This window comes from Ambystoma mexicanum, chromosome 10 (assembly GCF_040938575.1).
Source record: "Ambystoma mexicanum isolate Mex_15411 chromosome 10, UKY_AmexF1_1, whole genome shotgun sequence".
NCBI lineage: Eukaryota > Metazoa > Chordata > Amphibia > Caudata > Ambystomatidae > Ambystoma > Ambystoma mexicanum.
In genome coordinates this window covers 448,568,964-448,588,178 of record NC_090932.1, presented here as the reverse complement: position 1 = coordinate 448,588,178, position 19,215 = coordinate 448,568,964, and the positions used below count along the sequence as shown (strand labels likewise).

Below are 19,215 nucleotides of genomic sequence, written 5' to 3'. Positions count from 1 at the left end.
GTTGCCGTCCCTCCCGGCAGATCAAACCTGCTGGGCAGAACAGCACCCACCCGCAAAGTTTTCACAGAAGCACTGGCACCGTTCCGATGCTTCTGTGGTCCCCATTCCCATAGAGTCCGATGAAAATGGGGACTTACCATTTGTCATCGCCTGACTTCCCAGACTTCCGTGGTTGTAATCCCCCGGTGTTACCTGGAAGTTGGGCACCAATAAATCATTATGGGTCTGGCAGCAACCTGCCGGTAGCACTGGCACAGTTACCGCCCGTAATGAGGCCCATTGTTTCTTTTTGATGTCACTCTGACTTCATAAAGAAGTTATAACTGCTAAAGACCGAACCGTAACGGAAATAATTTCTTTGAAGGCAGAATGACTTAAAAAATGCAGAATGACAAAGAATAATGAAGGCAGAGTGACTTAAAAAATAAACTATTTTATTTATTTGCATTTTTAAAGCACTCACACAGCCCGTGGGCATTGAGGAGCTGTTACAGGAAAAAAAAAATGTTGTTACGTTATTGTTTTTTTTGTCTTAGTTGCAATTTATAATGCGCTTAAATACCCAGAGGTTTCTAAGCGCAGACCGGGGGATCGAACCTGTGTTGCTTCATGTTGTCTTCCTTCCAAGGCACACACGTTGCCGGTGAGCTGTCCTCCAGCCTACGGTTTTCTATTCCATGGGGAGGGTGGACCTCTTGGACTTCAAAAAGAACATTTCTTTTTGTAGTCATTCTGCCTTCATAAAGCAATGATTTCTGTTACAGAAATCATGTTTTATGAAGGCAGAGAAAATTCAAAAAGAAAAAATAAATTCTTTTGAAAAAAAAATATTTTTCTTTTTTTTTTCTCCAGTGGGGCCCCCTCTCAGGACATGTGTTAGTGGGCTCCTTGCAGGGGCCCCTGTTACGCCACTGATGGACATGTGTATATGTGTGGAATATAGACACATTACTGTTGGTTTTTTGGTAAAACATTGTTTGTATTAAAATTTTGTTAATGAATAACTTGAAGCTGGAACTTTTGCTTCACTAAAGTAATTTCTGCACTACTGTATGCAAATGTTGCAGGGTGACCACACACCCTAATTGAATTAAACACACGTTTACTTCATTTTTTGAAGTCTTTATATAAAGTCTGTCTTTTGACTAATTATTTAATAGCCTGTTGGCGATATAAGCCTGGATTGCTTTTGAATCACTGCTTTAAATATGCATACCGTTATAAAGAAATTTGATTAACAGGGCATAGGCTCATGGGAGTGCAAGAAGGTTGCACTGCTGGCAACAACAGGCCCATGTGTCAGGTAATTTTGGCACCATAGCGAAAATCAAAAGCTTGCACCCATGAATAAACGCACAGTAAGTGAAAATATATCTTAAAGTGAAATATACAATGCATTTCAATCGACCTTCTCCTTAGAAGAAACTGCGCAAGACAAAATAGCATTGGACTTTCTAAAAAAGTAATGGACACCAGAAACATAAGCTGAGAGAGGAAAAGTTCCAATAAATCCACTGGCAAAGTATAAAAGGTGCTCACCGTTTGAACCCAGCAATCTGTCATGAAATATTTCCTGGAAAACAAAATCCCAATACGAAACAAATGCTTGTGGTCTTGTGGGTAAGCGTCTGCAGTGGGAACATGAAAATCTGAGTAAAATTCTGGTAGCCAAATACGTGAGCAAGCTTGCCAACCTCAAAAGAACTCAAAAAAACTCAAGGGGATGAGTCCGTCCTCTGAAAAAAGTTACCCTGTCCTCTCACATGTGTTCTTTACTTGTGCCCTGAAAAGCAGCCACAATCAGGGGCAAACAACTGCATCAGTGTCCTGGATTGCAAACTCTCTTGGCAGATTTTGGGCAAATACTCATGGCTTTCTTGCCCTCTCATCATTTTCCCTCCTCACCCCAATGTCTGGCTTTTAACAGTACTCTGCTTTATAAAGATAGCTTGAAAAGTACACATACCTTAGTGTCACTCAAATATATAAAGCCTTGTAGAACTATGTTAGGCAAAACGTGTACAATTGCGGCATTATTCCCCTTCATCTTGACTGGGGCGTTACAAATACCAGAATGCAATTCAGCAAAAGGCAAAATAATGATCTCTGAGTGCAATACTTTCAAGCACTGACAGTAGCACAGTTTGAAAAAAATTATACGGATGTCCTCTGTTTTCTTAGTGTGTTATGAGATATTTTAATTTGAAGAAAACACAGAATCTGGGACGTTGGACTGTCTTCCATCCATGCAGTAACCGGGACCAAACCTGCTTAGATTCAAAGTGAGGAAGGGGCTGGCCCCCTTGGGCCATGTTGCTCTAAGTGGTCTTGTAGTGTTGGCTCACTTATGAGGCAACTTGGCATGAGGGGTTTGTCCTGTTGATCCTGTTACTGAATGGGTGGGACACCTGTGGCACTGTCCATGGCCTTCGACCATGGCCAGTGGGTTTTCACCTCCATTGTCACTGTAGCTGTACAACAAAATATATTTTTTAATTATGTATAAATGAGTGCAGGTTTTGAGAACTCACAATGTTTTTAGGCAATGCGCAGTGAGATTACATTTTTTCACACTCTTTGGTTAAGTAGCATGCGACAAGCCCCTTGTTTTATGGCCGGTCTCTTGGTGAATGCTGTGATACATCAAACAACCCCAACTAACCACATTTAATCAGCATAGAAAAGAGAAAATCATGACTGGCTGCAAGAATAACATATGCCCAGGTGCTTGTGGCCCCATAGTGAAAATCAAAAGCAGGCACCCATGAATATACGCAGAGTAAGTGAACATATATCTGAAAGAAAAATATAAAAATGGAGTTTAATTGACCTTCTGCTTAGAAGAAAGTGTGCAAGACAAAATAGCATTGGACTTAAAAAAAGTAAAGAACACCAGAAAAAATAACCGGAGAGAGGAAATGTTCCAATAAATCCGCTGGCAAAGTATAAGAGGTGCGCACCTTTTGAACCCAGCAAGCTGTCGTGAAATATTCCCTGGAAAACGAAATCCCCATACGAAACAAGTGCTTTTGGTCTTGTGGGTAAGCATCTGCAGTGGGAACATGACAACCTGAGTGAAATCTTGTTTGTTTGTTTGCTCTTTATTTATAAAGAGCACCGAACCCGGAGATATCTGGACGCGTCACATAGTTACAAAGTTACTTGGTAGCCAAATACATGAGCAAGCTTGCCAACCTCAAAAAAGCACAAGGGGTTGCGGCTGCATTCTGAAAAAAAAGTTACCCTGTCCACCCACATGTTTCCTTTACTACAATCAGGTGCAAATAACTGCACCAGTTTCCAGGATTGCAAACTCTCTTGCCACATTATGCCACATTGTAGGCAAATACTCATGACTTACTTGCCCCTTCATTTTCCCTCCTCACCCCATGTCTGACTTTCAGCAATACTATGCTTTGTAAAGACAACTTGAAAAGTACACATGCCATAGTGTCATTGAAATATATAAATCCTTGTAGAAGTATGTTAGGCAAAAAGTGTACAATTGTGGCATTATTCCCCCATCTTGACTGGTAAACTACAAATACAGAATGCAATTAAGCAAGTGGCAAGAAAATGGTCTCTAAGTGTAATACTTTCCAGGACTGATAGAAGCAACGTTTAAATAAAATAATAATGTGGATGTCGTGTGATTTCTTGTGTGTTATGAGATATTTAAAACTAAGAAAACAGGCAGCATTGAGGACTGGAACCTGTCTCCCATCCAAGCAGTAACCAGGACCAACCTTGCATAGCTTTAAAACAAATAAAGGGCCTGCCGCTCAGGCCATGTTGCTCTAAGTGGTCTTATAACTTATGCTCATTTATAAGTAACATGGCCCGAGGGTACCAGCTGCTACTTTGCTTTAAAGCTGAGCAGGCTCAGTCTCGGTTACTGCATGGATGGGAGTCCCTGATGCCTATTGCGTGCCAGTGATTTTACACCCCTGGCGTCACTATAGCTGTTAAAATATCTATATTTTGAAACCCTTTTTTTGATAGCCGCAGGTGCAGAACTACAGATACCCTCAACTATCTGTACTCACTTTGTGTAAGGACTACAGCTGCCACAGCTATCAGTATTTTTATAGCCACGGATATAAGAAAAAACGGTTGAAAGAAATGTTTTCTTGCCCCCCAGACTTCACCAAGTGCCTCTCTCAACTCTGCCAGCTCCCCCACTCTCCAGATGGCCTCCTCTCCTACTCTGCCCTCTCCCATTCCGCCCACACTACACGCTGTTTCTGTGATGCAGTTTGCTTTGAGATATCGGCTATTCAGGGATATAGCCTAAGTTCCAGAAACACTTAATGTTGCAAACTCTGTCCAAGTACAACTCCCAAATTTCACCTGGTGCCCGCTAGCCACCCTTCCACCTCTAGCCTGATGGCATTTGCATGTCTTGTGACCTGCAAATGGCTGTTTTCCTGCATTTCATTTTCCGATATCCTCGGCTATAGCCGCGGCTATCTCTTGCATCGAGAAAAAAAATAAGATGGCTGTTTCATTTCTAAAAACACCCAGTTTTGGCAATTTACCTGATGTATACCTATCTATTTTGAGGAAGGGTATCCCCCTTCTCCATCAAATATTTAAAAAACTACTGCACGCAATAACACCAAACCACAAAAAGGGCTCTAGTAAACACTTTGAGCCCAAGTTGCTTTGTACCTAGTCCAAATCTGTCCACCGTCCACCAGTTTGGGCTGTGTAGTCCTGCAAAAATGGACCTTTTTTGTCTATTGGAAAATGAATGGTAGGTAGGCTGCAATTTTGTGTTTTTTTATTTCTTAATAACGTTTTATTCTTTTTATTCTTTGTTGAAGTTTGTAATCTGGGGGCCCCTCGCATCCCTAATTGACTTCACAATTTCAGTCAAATCCGTCACATGAATAAAAAGCGATAGAATTTTTCGAGGTTTATATGGGAGACTGCTGCCCTTAATATATATGTAGTTATGGTTAAGCTGCTCAACTTATAGGAAGAACACTTTTTGGACAGCTTATAACTTTGCTTCCACTGGAAGAATCCTTACCAAACTTGGAAAAACCGTATATGGCCCCATCTGAAATTTTCTGACAAGTTTGGTGAGGTTTAATCTCGGGGGGCAAAGTTATAGGGGGGGGCATCATTTTTTTGATAGACACAATGGAAAACATTTTTTGCTCACGCCTACAGCCAAAACTGCTGGATGGATTTTCACCGAATGTGTGATGTCGTCTTTGATGTCCTGGGTGTTAGTCTAAGCGGTGCAGGGTGGTGATGCGAGTTATGGTTCCTTAGCTTACCATAACTGGTGAATCCCAGAGGATTTTCGGTTTTACTTGTAACCATAACATCCCTTTAACAACGTTTTTTCAGTGAATATATAAATACATTTTGGGAAGCTAATTGGTCCTGTTGAATATACTTACATGACTGCCTTTACACATGGATAGAGGGCGGCCTGCTGCTTCACACGTGTGATGGTGTATGGGAAACGGTGGGCGGACACAGACTTACAACAATGGGTTTCCACTTTGCTTGGTCGGAAATCTAGAGGAAGAGGAAAAGGAGATGTTTGAACCATGCATTTCAGACATTCTTATGCCTTTGGATAAAAACTGAGTTAACAGATATTTCGCAATGAGACAAAGGTACAAAAAAGTGAAGCTGGGAATCAGCATCCATTCTTGATGTTGGTCACTTATTTCATATGTTTCTTCATCATTAAGGTGGATGTACAAACAAACAACATTGATGGAAAAGTAATTCTACTTGGCTAGTTGTTGCTGCTGACCATGGAGCAAGATTTTTGCTTTTAGTTTTTGCTTTGTCACTTTTTTCGCTGCCACTCTGAACATATCTGGCTGAAATCTTTCTCCCCTTACAATTGTTCTCATTGCATCTTTCTTCCTTTATTTTTTCTACAATCATTCTAATCCTCCTGCCTCTCTTTCTCTTCTGCCATTCTTTAAACCTTCCTCTTCACCTTCGGAAAATTAGGGAAATGTACTACGGCACAATATCTGGTATGCTTTTCGCAGCTCTACAATTATACTTGTATTTTACGTCACTCTCTACGATAAGTCTAAGCTAATATTCCTCACAAATAAACATCTGTGACTATTTTTCACTCATTTAAATTTATTTTTTTCAAATATACTTCAAAACAGTATTTTTTATAAAAGAATAGTGGTTATGATTAATTACATGAGCAGTAATAATGGTTTGGGTGTGTTTGACCGACTTTTGCTTTGATTGCAACAAACTGACCGCAATTTATCTGCTCGGGGCCCAATTTTAATGTTGTTCCCCACCTCCATTTTTAAGGAAGCAGGGGACACCCCTGCACCCCAAACATTGGAAAATATCAAACATGGAGAACGGGGGACAACCCTGCAAGGTTGGTATTTTGCAATATATTTGACCAAATTGCCCCGATCCACAAATCACCCATGCAAAATTCTGTCAAATTGGTCATTAGGTCATTTGTTTAGGTCAAATAGGCTAATACCATAATAAGCAAGCATGTTCAATATTTTAAAAGTGTTTTGATGATTTATATATTTTAATAATAATATAAGTGTATTTGCCCAACTGTATTAGTTAAAAGGAAAAATCATGAATCATTACAAGGTTTTCCTCTGAACATAGGAGCTTGAAACTGAGCGGAAGCAACAACAACAAAGATCCCCCAACAGAGACACTGGGCCTAATTCCAAAAGCTGCTCCACAGGTGCAAATGGAATTGCACTCCACGAAAAGTGTTTCATGGGCGCATATTGTAGCTGATTCTGCAAAAGGCTATGGAAGCAAAGGTTCATACAAATGCAGACACCGAGAGTTTTAAGGTGGTGATGCATGTGTGAAATCTGTGCACGTGCACATATGCCACATGCACATATGCGACCGAATCAGACAGCTGTCTAATTGCAGATCTCTGCTAACAGTTACCTCACATAACGATACCCCCATTTAAGACATCAAAATGCTTGAATACTGATGGTGCCACATTTCCAAGGAAGCACGTGCACAATGTTTTCCTAGGGAACATACCGGCTGGTGTGGGTCTGTGCTGGACAGCAACCTGAATATAAGATGAAGATTTGAGCAATCTGCAGGGTTGGGCGATTCTGAGCCTCAGCAAAGAGGTAAGTAGGCTGGCCAGGATATCTTTTGGATAGCACTGGACTTAGACAGTCAAGCCATTCATAAATAGGCCCAATTCTACAAGCATTATTTTCTTTGCCCGTGGCCTCTGGCAACAGTGCACTGCAGAAGTCCCCACCATTTCCGCTTTCAGCACAAAGACATTTGTGATATGGCTGTTGTGATGAATCTGGACAATTTGTCCCTTCTCACCAGAGGGGAGCAACCCCCTTTGAGGATAGGGATGTGGGCCCGCTAACCAAGACCCTCCCTAAGGGCCTGGGCAAGTGGGACCGCACTGGGAGTGACCCGCTTCCAGGGGACACAGACTCCCGTTCCGATAAGGAACTTCCATTCCAAAAAAAACAATTTCTGCCTATATGGGTGTTGGAAAGACTTTGTATTTCCTGTTATGACTATAACAACCAAGGAACCTTTTTTCACTCCTTTGGCCTCAGGTAATGCTGAACGTCGTCTGAGTGCCATAATCAAAGAAGACGAACACATTTCTTTTGTTTCAGATTATGTACATAGGACCAGAAAGGACTTGAGTCGAGAAGAGATTCCTATGGAGGGAGGAGAGTAATCCCAATGCTGGGGCGAGCCTTGGTAGAGACAACGTCCTGAAGGGGCGTATCCACCCAAGGCCGCCGAGGCAAATCGGAAGAGAGAACCTCTAGCTGGAGGCTGGAGGCTGAAGGCAGGTGATCTGACCGAGTGAGAGACTCCGATCAGGAGAAGGATGGAGATGGAAAAACAACTGTATTAACTGGTGCGGGACCACGGGAGAGCAGTGGTGGGCCTGGTGCCCGGCAACCGACGCTGAGATCAGAGGGAAGAAGGGAGTCCGATCACTGAGCTCCACATGGCAAGTGCCTTTGCTGCGGAGACGAGCACCAACAGGGAAGCAAATGCTCCTGAAGTGAAAACGCCAGTGAGGGCAATGAACTTTGGTTGAATTATGAACATTGGGAAAACCGATGGGGTTACTGAGATCGGATAGTTGCAAACAGTTTATACCATAGCTGGGACAGCCAACAAAGGTACTAGAAGTCGAGAGAAATGAACGGGCACCCGTCCTTTGTAAAACAGAGCTAAAGAGATAAAAACACTTTATATCAAGGCTGGAAAAAACCGACATAAGTACGAGAGCAAGAGAGAACTGACTGGGCATGTGTCTTTCATAAAACAGAGTGAAAGAGATACAAACACTTTGTATTAAGACTGGATAAGCTATTAAAATTATTAGAGCCTGAGAGAAAGGAACAGGCACATGCCCTATGAAAAAAGGGTGAAAGAGGTACGCGTGCTTTATGCCAATGCTGGGAAAGCCGACAAAGGTACGAGGAACTGAAAAAGCCGGACAGGCATGCTTTCTAAATAAAACAGATTGAAAGGAGTATGAACACTTTGCAACAATGCTGGAAAAGCCCACTAGGTTACCGGATCACCCAAGCGGACAGACGCCCTACGTCTATAATGTTGATTGAGAGCCAGTATACCTACCAAAGAGTCACATGACTTTGGGAAGTCCAAGTGCCACGAAGGTTGGGCATAATGAATTGTGGTAAAAGTGATCCTAGAGCGATTTGAACATTTGGCAAAATCTGAGAAAAGTGATCTAAGGAGAATCCTTATTTTCCTAGGGGGAAGAGAAAACAGTACAGAGGATATTTGTCTTTTTCATCAACAGAATTTACACAAAGACTTAATTGTGTCATTATATTCTAAAGGAACCTTGACATTGAAATGAAGTCACCTAAGTGTGTGGGCCAGGCAGAAGCCAGAGAGAGAGGCGATTGCTCCGGCTTCTTTTTTTGTTGTTGGATTTTCGAAAGTGGTAGAGCCAGTTAATCAGCTGGGATTTGGACTCATGACTATTTAATTTGGACTTCGACAAAGTACCTTATTTATTTTTGGGAACTTCCCTCATAACGGTAGGGCCAGATAGGCATTTTTCATTCATTTCAAATAGTCACCCTTGGATCATGACCCACTGTATTCCGAGTCCTTCTTCTGGTTCACCAGACTATGTAGAACAGAAACCAGGCCCTGTCACAATGTCTCAGTTTGGTGGTTTTTACTTTTCTCCAATAAACATCATCCTAAGGAATGTGATATTGTAAGTGGAAGCAAGCACTGCATTCATCATCTCACAGACACCATGGCTGCTGAAAAGGAGTAAACCATACTTTTGAGACACATTTGATCGAACCCCATAAAAGCTGTTACACATCAAATATGCCAACTGAGCAAGCTCTACGAAATGATTGCAGCAAGGAGGCTGTTAGTAAAAAGTAAGTGGAAGAGTGATCTTTGTTATACGCCTGTCTACCCCCTGATAACTGGCCAGCCAGTTTCCTTCTTATAATGTAGAAGGTGGAATAAATGGGACCAACAAAGAATACCCAGGGCAGAAGCAGAGTGGAACATAGTGACAGAGCAGTGGATCCCGGTGTCTAAAGGTGTGTTGACTGGTGCAGAGTGCAGACATGGTTGCAGACACACAAAGGCAGAGTGGAAAGAAATATATCACAGCAGCGTTGGGGGCTACACTCAAAATGTATGCAGAGTGACTCCTGTATACCCTAGCCAACACCCCAATTAGGTAGCTGATACACTTTGGTGTAGGTTCCATCAATAAAACTGTTTATGGACAGAGAGAAAGCCAAATTGGATGCAATCAACATCAACCTTCGGATATTGATAAACGATTTAATGTGGTTGAACAAAGTCAACAAACACAAGACCTCCATGTCAAGGTTGCTCAAGCTTGGAAATTATGCAGGGATTCTCAAGGCACAGTGTGAGGAATTGGAGAACATGGGGCGCTGGAACAATCTTCAAGTCTACAGACTTCCTTAGGGTTCAGAAGATAATGACTTTAGCAAGTACTTCCAGTTCTTCCTCATACATCTTCTCAAAGCCTCACCAGGTCTTACCTTCACTATGCAGAGAGACCTCATTATTGACTCAGCTTCAATACATTGGCACAACCTCAGAGTCCAAAAGGGATCATCACTCTCTCCCTCGAGTAAAAACAGCTGAAGACAGTGTTCAAATATGATAAGCAGTCAGGCAGTCTGAGATGCACAGGCTATACGGATTTTTTGTCTCCATGCAATTCATAGCAGTCAAGTTGGATCTTAATGCATTGGGAGCTGGCTTTAAGCTGTCCACCCATGCTCATTCAAAGTCATACTTAATTGCAAAACATCTATGTTCAGTAACCCAGAGGTCCTGCATGTGTCACTCAAAGTAAAACTGAGGAGATGGAGGTAGCAGGTCCTTTGGGGTCCATGACATGATGTCTATAATGATTGTGGGTGGTTTGACCGAAGGGTCAGTTTGGTTAACGTGGCTGGGCGTTGGAGGGAGGGTGAGTCACCTGCATGCCAATTTGGAATGTTCAGAATGTGCATGAATGTAAAGTTGTAATAGAAGAATTCTAAAAGGGTTTTGTTGGAGCATTGATCTGCTCTTATCTATCAGGATGTGTTGTGTGTGGGGGGTCTATTACGACAAAGACTAATTTCTCTTATTAATGCAGCCAGTTCAGTCTATACATCTTCAAACTTCCATTTCAATGGAACCGTGAATTACTATAATGCTACTGCATGACTGAAGGGGGGGTTGTGCTTAATTATTTTCGGGAATTACTGTGTCTCCCATTTTGGTTTGTCACATCTTGGTTTGATAAATTCAATGTGAACTTGCTTAGAGGGTGGAAAAGATGATGTCAAAGAGTTGATTGGTTGCTGTAGAACAGTGTCTCCAGTCATATCAAACAAGGAATTCCTAAAAGCCCTAGAATACTGTAGAATAAAGGAACTGGAAAGGTATAATTAATGTATTAACCCACACTGTAAAGAGGTTGGGGAACCCTGCAAAGAGGAATACAGTGCTGTCACTATTGCCGAAATGTTGCCCCTTATTTGTTACAATACAAGAAACATACTGCAAATACATGTATTGACGATTGAATGTAATTTGCTGAACCAAAATACAAAGTGCTAGGATGGTGCCTTACTATATCTGAATATAATGTGCCTTCCGCTACTCCAGACATATTGTGCGATACCTACCAACAACATTTACCAAGACCAATGGCATCCCCATGTGATAAACATATGGAAACATATACCAAGGGATTGCTGCCCTGATTTTGTAAATCATTTGAAGAAAATCTGCCATGTATAATAAGAGAAAACTGTATTATTTAAATGTGCATGTTTTTAAGATCATATGGCAATAGAGAGAAAAGTAAATAATATGGTGACATTATAGACATTTATGTGATGCATCTATAAATTAAGTCATGCATGCTTTTTAATGGGCCAGACAAATAAGATTGCACTTTCAAATGTCAGAAATAATGCATACATTGAATTTACTTGGATGGCCTTTATGTGAAAGAATGTGTATGGCAAAGGGTACCCCAATCCAATTTGGTTTTTCAAAGCTATTCCGCTGGGAAGGTGTGTCATATTCTGGAAGTTGTAGTTACAGTGCACTATATTAGACATTAGGCTGTTTGCAGAGGGAGATGGATTGGTAACCTTTGGAACTTTGCAAAATAAATACAGGAAGCTGTATATTGATGTTTTTCTTTGTAACCCCTTTTGCAACTATGTGTGCAGGGAAGAAGTTGGGCTGGGGAGATGAAGGCAACGATCCGGGCATGAAAGGCATCCAGTGGACAATGCTCTGGATGGCAAGATAATGGCCTCTGCATTGTACAGCTTATTGATCAATGTCCTTGAGGGATTGATGGAGATCGAATGGAGGGGCAGATGGACGTTGGGCAGGAGACCTCAATCTAAGACAGTGGTCTTCTCTTGGACGATAAGAAGAGCATGCCTCATTGCCAGCAAGTGTTACTCAGGCAGCATCTACAACAGAGTCCAATGCTCAACAGCCACTGTGGCTTCATACGGCCTCCAGGAGCGGTGCCAGTGCTGGCCATGTAAATCTCAGGGTGAGGATCTAAAGGTCATGCGGATTGAAGGCCCCTGCATTAGGACGTTCTGAGTAAGGTTTGGAGAAACATAAGCGAGGTGGTGGGGACTTCGGTCTCATCGGCCCTCCCGTTTCCCATCACTTTTCTTGAGGGCCATGTTGTTTGGAGTAGGGATTCTTACTTCATTTAAACGGGCGGAAGTAGACACCTGATGGATGTCTTAAAAGTAGTCACATTAGTTATCTTGTAAAGAGTCATGGACGTCTCCTGCAGACCTTGATAGAATACATTTAGTAAAAGACACCGAAAGGAATCAGTGTGATGCAGGAGAGTTGGAGTGCAAGCCAAGCAAAGGCGTGTCTGGAGGACATTCATTGCCATCATTTGGAGGTCACCAGAGGTAGAGGTCGCTACCTCTGGCTCCCCCCTCTGTGACTCCTAGAACTGACCTTGTGACAGGGGTGTTGCTGGGTTTCTAAAAGATCCGGGGCTACGCTAATATCTGGACTGTCAGACTCGGGCTAGCTAGCCTTATGGCTGTAGCTCCTGAGCTCCTATCCGGTGCTGCAACCAAAAGATCTGGGGCTATAGCCCTCCTAGCCAATCTCACCCCAGCCCCCTGCAAACCCCTCTGCCTTGTGACAGGAGTTGCACTGACAGTGCCCAATATAGAAAGTGTGCTCACTCTGAAAGAACTGTGTGCTCTTCATTCATTAAGGTAAATAAACAGCAGCCACCTGAGAGCGGGTGAGGAGATGACTTCTCTAGATACAGAAATGGAGCAGCAGGCAGAGCACACATAATGATTCTGCCATCAGGCTTGCTGTGTCATCTCGCTGACAGACATAAGCAGGCAAAATAACAAATATTTCAAGTGTTTGATGTTGGTGGTGTAGACAGGGATTGACTGATAACCAAAAGACGCCCTGGAAATAATGCTCAAAGTGGCCCCATATTATACATTTTCAGCAAGGCCAAGCCTTTTCCTATGTGAACATTTGGACATTGTAAAAATGTTCCTATGTGAACATTTGGAAAACACACAAACGAGGTCCAAAGTGCAGAGGCCTACCGGGAAATCTCCAGAGTTCCCTATAGGCCAGTCCACCCCTGGTTGTACGTGTTTATTATAGACAAGTCGTTCTACTCTTAGTATTTCAAAGCAGTTTGCTCCGGTCCTGCGAGTATAATTGCACGCCAACCCGTCTTCATCAGTATGTTATTTACATACCATCAGGGGTGGACTACTGGCCCATAGGGAACTCTGGAGATTTCCCAGGGGGCCTCTGCACCCTGGGCCTCGTTTGTGTGGAATTTTCAAATTATCCCATAGGAAAAGGGTTGGGCTTGCTGAAAATGTGTAACATGGGGCCACGTTGAAAATTATTTCCATGGCCTCTTTTGCTTCCAAGTCCACCCCTGCATATCACACACCTCTGTGCAGTTAAATTGTGAGCATTGCCGCAAGCTCTATAGTCAACTCCTGCTTAAAATCTCCAGAGAGTGTGCGCTCTCTTCCCCCTGCTGGCCAGCTGCAGAAACAACAGCAGAGGGTGTGGCAGGGAGCACTGTACAGCTCTCTTATATACACTTTGGAAAGCGCCGTGAATCAGAGTGTTTATTGGCAGTGCAAAGTCACTTGCAGCAGTGCAAATGATTCCATGAATCGGGCCCTTAAGAGTTTGGTGGATGCTGACACCCACTGATTTTCTGTCGTGGAATGAAGGCTATTCAAAAACAGCAGCACCCCATCATCTTTACACCAGTTTTCTGCCAGCGGAAACCTAGCCGAAAATATTGCAATGGGGACTTGAGGATTTCCAGCTAACTTTCTGCCAGTGGGAAACTGCTGTAAAGCTGATGGCGTGCTATCCGGAGGAAACCAGTGGATTTGAGCATCCGCCGAACTCTAAAAATGAGGCCGAGAGTGGTGTATATGTGGTATTAGTAAAAACAAATTGTAAAAAAAAAATGTGTTTTTATTTATGGCAGACGTAAACTAAAACTACGGATCATCAATTTTAATGACCTTGAGAATGTTTAATCAAATGTGTTGCACCCCTGATTCTTGGTATGTGGGCCTGTGGGGGAACTTACCTATCCTGGATAGATTGCATCATGGAGTTGGACATCATAGTTAAAAGGCCCCTTCTAACTCTTCAGGTCTGTGTGTGCTCCCTATCAACACAACGCCATGCAACCTGAAGCACTCGCAGAACCTGATATTTGTTTTTTATCCATGCTCTGTACCGAGGATCTTTCAAGTGAGTGCATTTTTTGGTTGCCCTGGTGCAAGCTTGCTCCATAGTTTTCATTTTTGCAGATCAGTAGCTGTTTATTTTAGATTTTATGTAATTCACTTGAAGCTCAGATCTATTATTAATTTTACATATAAAGCCTTGGCTGCTGCTAGGGAGAATTATCAGAAATGTGCTAATTCCTCTCTACCTTCCCCAGCAACTTTGCTGGATTTTGAGGACTTGAATTTTTAACTTGGAGTGAGCGGGACCCTTTTTCCCACTCTCTCATGTATTTTAATGTGATTTCTGAGCTTTTGTGTTTCTTTTGGTTATGGAGTCTGACAAACTCCATAGGCAGCATATTTTACATTGTGCCACGCAGCACCTTCAGTGCAGTGGCACAGGGATGTCTTTCAGATTTCCCAAGGTGTAAATACCTTCTCTTGGATAAACTTCTGTTTCCCAGAGCAGTAAAGTGAAATTGACTTTACTTACGTTTGTAACTTTCTAGACCCAGCACACACTATCTTACAATAGGGTGCTGTAGGGGTTACTTAGTATCCACTTCATCTAACTTCTCATGTAACTTTTTTATGTTGCCCTTTCCTCAATGAATTGCTGGTGGCAGTGGTTAACTTTTAACTGCCGTGATGTGCATTTACTGCGGGCTGCGTTCGCAGCTGCAGTAAAGCACCCAAGGGTGCCATTTTTGTCAAAACGGCCCTGGTCTTTTTTCGCCATTTCTTTGTGGAAAGGTCCTTCATGAGATTTACTCTACAAGCCAAACCAGGATTGGTCCCTTTGTTTGTTTTGCCTTTGGTGGGATGCACAAGTGAAGCCTGCCTCTGGCTCCAGGGTGTCTGGCGGGGGCAGGAAGCAAGGGAGGTGCCCGAAATGCCCTGTGCTTAGTCTCCTAGGAGACAGGAATTCACTCTTAGGTGATTGGCCGGACAGCCACCATGCTTGGTGACTGACAGCTAGGCTGTAATGAATGGGAGAAACCTGCATACAAGGTGAAGCTTTTTCTTCCTTGGAAGGCAGAGTCGACCACTGGACGAAGGAATTTGAAGAAGAACTTGAAGAGGATGCCTGCTGCAATTCCTGGACTGTTGTTTTGCCGGTGAAGCCCTGCTGCTGTGCTGTCACTCCAAATTTGTATCGAAAGAGAAGCCCCTGCAAGGACGACTTCTCCCTTTGAGTAGATGGGACCAATCAACTCCAAAGTAAGCCACCTGGACATCCTCTCGGAACTGGTTGCAATTCCACTGCAGTTGCTGCTGGAACTGAATAGCCAGGAAGAGGAAAACCAGATTGTGTGCATTGCTTTTAAGCTGGCCAAGAGCTCCAGGACGATCCTCCAGACTCCCAGCAAGGAAACCCATCTCAACAGCCAGGAACCGCAGTGTTGCTATTTGCGGTAGACATGAGGAGCTGAAATACTGAAGTGCCACTTGTTTGAAGATTGCCGTTTGCGGTCGGTGACCTTCCCATTGCAGTGCAGGAGTCCCCAGATGTCCTCCCTCTTGTACCCATGACTGAGGCCCGGGAACAGCAGGATCTGTAGAGCTGCACAGGAACAGAAACCACCTGCTCCACTTTTCCTCAACTTAAAGGTACAGTACAGTCTAAGAAAACTTATCTCTTCTCGTGTAACCATTTGTCCTCGTTGGAGACTTGTCTTGGTTGCATCTGTAGAGTTGCTATCAGCTTCTTTACCTCACAAGCCTAATCAGCTTGTGGCCCTACTTTGATTTCTTCTTATTCTACAAAGACTTCTAAAACATTTTGCAAGACATTTACTTACCTGCAAGAAGTGCTTCAGTTCACCTTGACTTTTGCTAACTTAACATTGGCTGGCCTGGCTCCCTGAATGACTCTTCTCTCCCCTGCTTATTTGTTGTGTCTTCTTTCCAGGAAGGGGTTAACTAATTTTGCATTGGGGGTTACCAAAAGTGTTTACCTGCTTCAGAATATTTGTGGGATCTCTTGTGCTGTTCTAGTAACTTTTTCCTTTGACCTACTCCTAAGCCTGATTCTAAATGCAACATTGATATATTAATGTCCCCAGCATGCTAACTGTTGAAGTCACCTCAGGGTGTAGATAGTGTCTGTGGGCCATCCCAAAAGGGTACTTACTGGTTTAGAAGACTAAGGCCCTCATTAAAAAGTCATGCGTTAAGGGGTTAACGGCGCCGTTAAACCCTTAACGCCTGATTCACACTTTAACACCTGCTTTTTGCAGGCGTTAAAGTCCAAGGCGCTAAGCGACCTTGGTGCTAATTACGGCACCGTAATTTAGGGTGCCGTAATTAGCGCCTTCCCCATCCCCATTATGCCCTATGGGGCAAAAATGGAAATGGGGAAGGGCAAATGGTGAATGGGGAATTACCGCCCCACTCACCTTGGAATGGGGCGGTAATTCCGCCATCCACCATGGCGGAATCCGGCATGGACCATGGTGCTAATAGCACCATGGTCCACCGCCTGACTTGTAATGAGGGCCTAAGAGTGTATATTTGTTAAGTGTATTTGTGTGTTGCTTTATATTGCTCCCTTATGAAGAAGGCTTACGCTGACTGTTAAATAAATTAATAATTGTTTAATCAAGAAACCTTGTGTGTAAGAGTTTATTTGAATATGTGCCACTGTGAATCACTCTGTAACTCTCCTAAAGCTCACATTGACCCCTCTTGAGATAAGCCTGGCTGCTCAACACGCTACCAACCTGTGTAGTACAGACTTATACCAAAGGGTGGGTTCCTATGGCCAGGAGGTTAGGGTTGTTATAGTGCACCCAAAGGGTACTGCATACAATCTTGCCTAACAGCTGCATTTTGTGACATCATCATATTTCAATAGATTTGTTCAGAAGGCAGCTTGGCACAATATGCCACATTGTGCAAAACTGAAATCAACATGTATGCATAGATAGTGCACTATTACATGTACTGTCACACTAACAAGATGGTCAAATACTCCTCCGACTGCCATGTGAAACATGAAATGTGCATCATGTGCGTTGATGAACATTGCATTCTAATGGGCACCTAGCAGTGGAACCCATCACCCGGTGGGTAAGGCGATTAGCTCAGACTCTCATATGGGAGCCGGAAATTAAGTAACTATGACAGCTTTTATTATAGCGCTTAGAAGAGGAATCCATCATGAACCGGCACATAGAAAACAGCTATTTGTATCTCCTTGTACCAAAGTTAAAATGTAATTGATCATAAGACTGGTATTTGCTTTCTTCCAGGCTGGGAAGTGATGCAATTATCTACAAATAAAACATAATCAATGACTCAGATTTACAAAGTATTTGAAATCGCTTTAGTGCCTACTTATGCTGTTTTAGGTTTTGGTACTTCAGAATTAAGTTGAGTAGAATGTAATTGAAATTGAATATAAGATTGAACATATTTTTTTTTCTAGAAAGTTTAAGCTATCAGTGCTTTCACACGGGTGGACTCAAAGGAGAAACTGTTATCATAGCATTTCAAAAAACCCTTTCTAAGAGTCACCTGATGATGGTGCAGCTTAAAATAAATATTGGGCAGATGCGAAAGGGTTAAAGGGAAAGAACATAGTAAATGGAATGAGGGAAGTGACCGGGAAGATGGAGAAAGCAGTGGAAAACAAAGGAAAACAGTGGGAAAAAGAACATCCTGGGAAAGGCTGCAGCACATGGCTCCGTACGTGATCACTGCCCACAATCCTGCATTTGCGTGGTAGTAGTTTTAGATGAGTGCAGGCCGCCCATTTATACTTAGTGACACGAGTTCGAGAATGTGGTGACCCTGCATCCTCTGGTTTCAACTTCACTAAAGATGCGACACTAATAAGTGATTGATCCGGTGCTGACACTGGGCCAAGCTGTCCTCGCCACTGCGTGCCACCCTCAACGGGACGGTGGCAGCCGAAGTAGCCCCGGCGTAAGAGGTCTGGTGCCTGCAGCAGATGAAGAGCTGCGAGTGTGGCCACAGCTTTAAACTCTGGCAGGAATTGCACAGCCCTTCCTCCTTTGACATATAGATTAGACTATCTGAAATAACAATGAAACCCAATTAATCAGAACACCTGTTAATGTATCCTTTGTTTTAGCGTGTGCCATGTCAATGGTCAATATTATATTTCATAGTTGATACAGAGCATGACTGTACTTACAGGAGTCTCCCAGGACACTGGCATATTCGGCCAGCAGGAGCAGGAGTGCCAGCTTGGGCAGTCGAGCCATGAATACCTCCGCTTCTTAGCACTGCTGCAGGGTTCTGGGTGGCAGGGGGAGCTTCTGGTGTTCTCAGTCCTGTCTGGAAGTTAAGAAAAATCCTTCAAGCCCCCTCTTACTCTGTTATTCGGACTTTTTCATTACCTCAGAGCTTCCGTTTTCATTTCGTAAAAGGGGAAGAACCGGGGAAGGAAACTGCCGTATCTAGATGTGTGTGTGGTCAGTGCGCGAACCCGCTCGTGTTTCCTTTCTCAGGTCAATGGGAACATCTTAGATAATGGGGCGGGGCTAGTGGTTATTAATGGCACTGTGCCAAGTCCAACTCATGTGATTGGGCAAGTGTAGGTGTACATTGCACCTTTACGCTGGTAACTTCCTTGGGGAGGAAGGATAGCTCAGTGGAAACGTGTTTGTCTGCGAAACAAGAGAACGCAAAGCAACACGCGTTATAAACAAACATGTTTGCCAATGCTTGGTGAGTTAATGCACCTCCTTCAGACGCATCGTTTGTTGGTCCTGTCTTTATACAGAGAGTTCCAAATGCATTTAGGCGCAGGTGATTAGAAATATGAGAGATTGGGGATTAAGGATTTGGGGTGTACCAAATCTCAAGGCATTAGTCAACCGAATTTTGGCTGCAATCCATCTTTTTGGCTTTG

General features: G+C 43.1%; 1 protein-coding gene across 1 annotated transcript in view; it reads right to left on the bottom strand.

The window, feature by feature from the left end:
* Nucleotides 1-18,673, bottom strand: part of LOC138491485 (eotaxin-like) — a 53,584-nt gene extending 34,911 nt beyond the window's left edge. The window contains exons 1-2 of the mRNA XM_069618002.1: nucleotides 18,496-18,673; nucleotides 5,415-5,535 (exon numbers count right to left, since the gene is read on the bottom strand). Coding sequence (XP_069474103.1) covers nucleotides 5,415-5,535; nucleotides 18,496-18,565 — 191 coding nt within the window. The 5' untranslated portion in view covers nucleotides 18,566-18,673. The remainder of the gene's footprint in view (nucleotides 1-5,414; nucleotides 5,536-18,495) is intronic.
* Nucleotides 18,674-19,215: the final 542 nt, after the last annotated feature.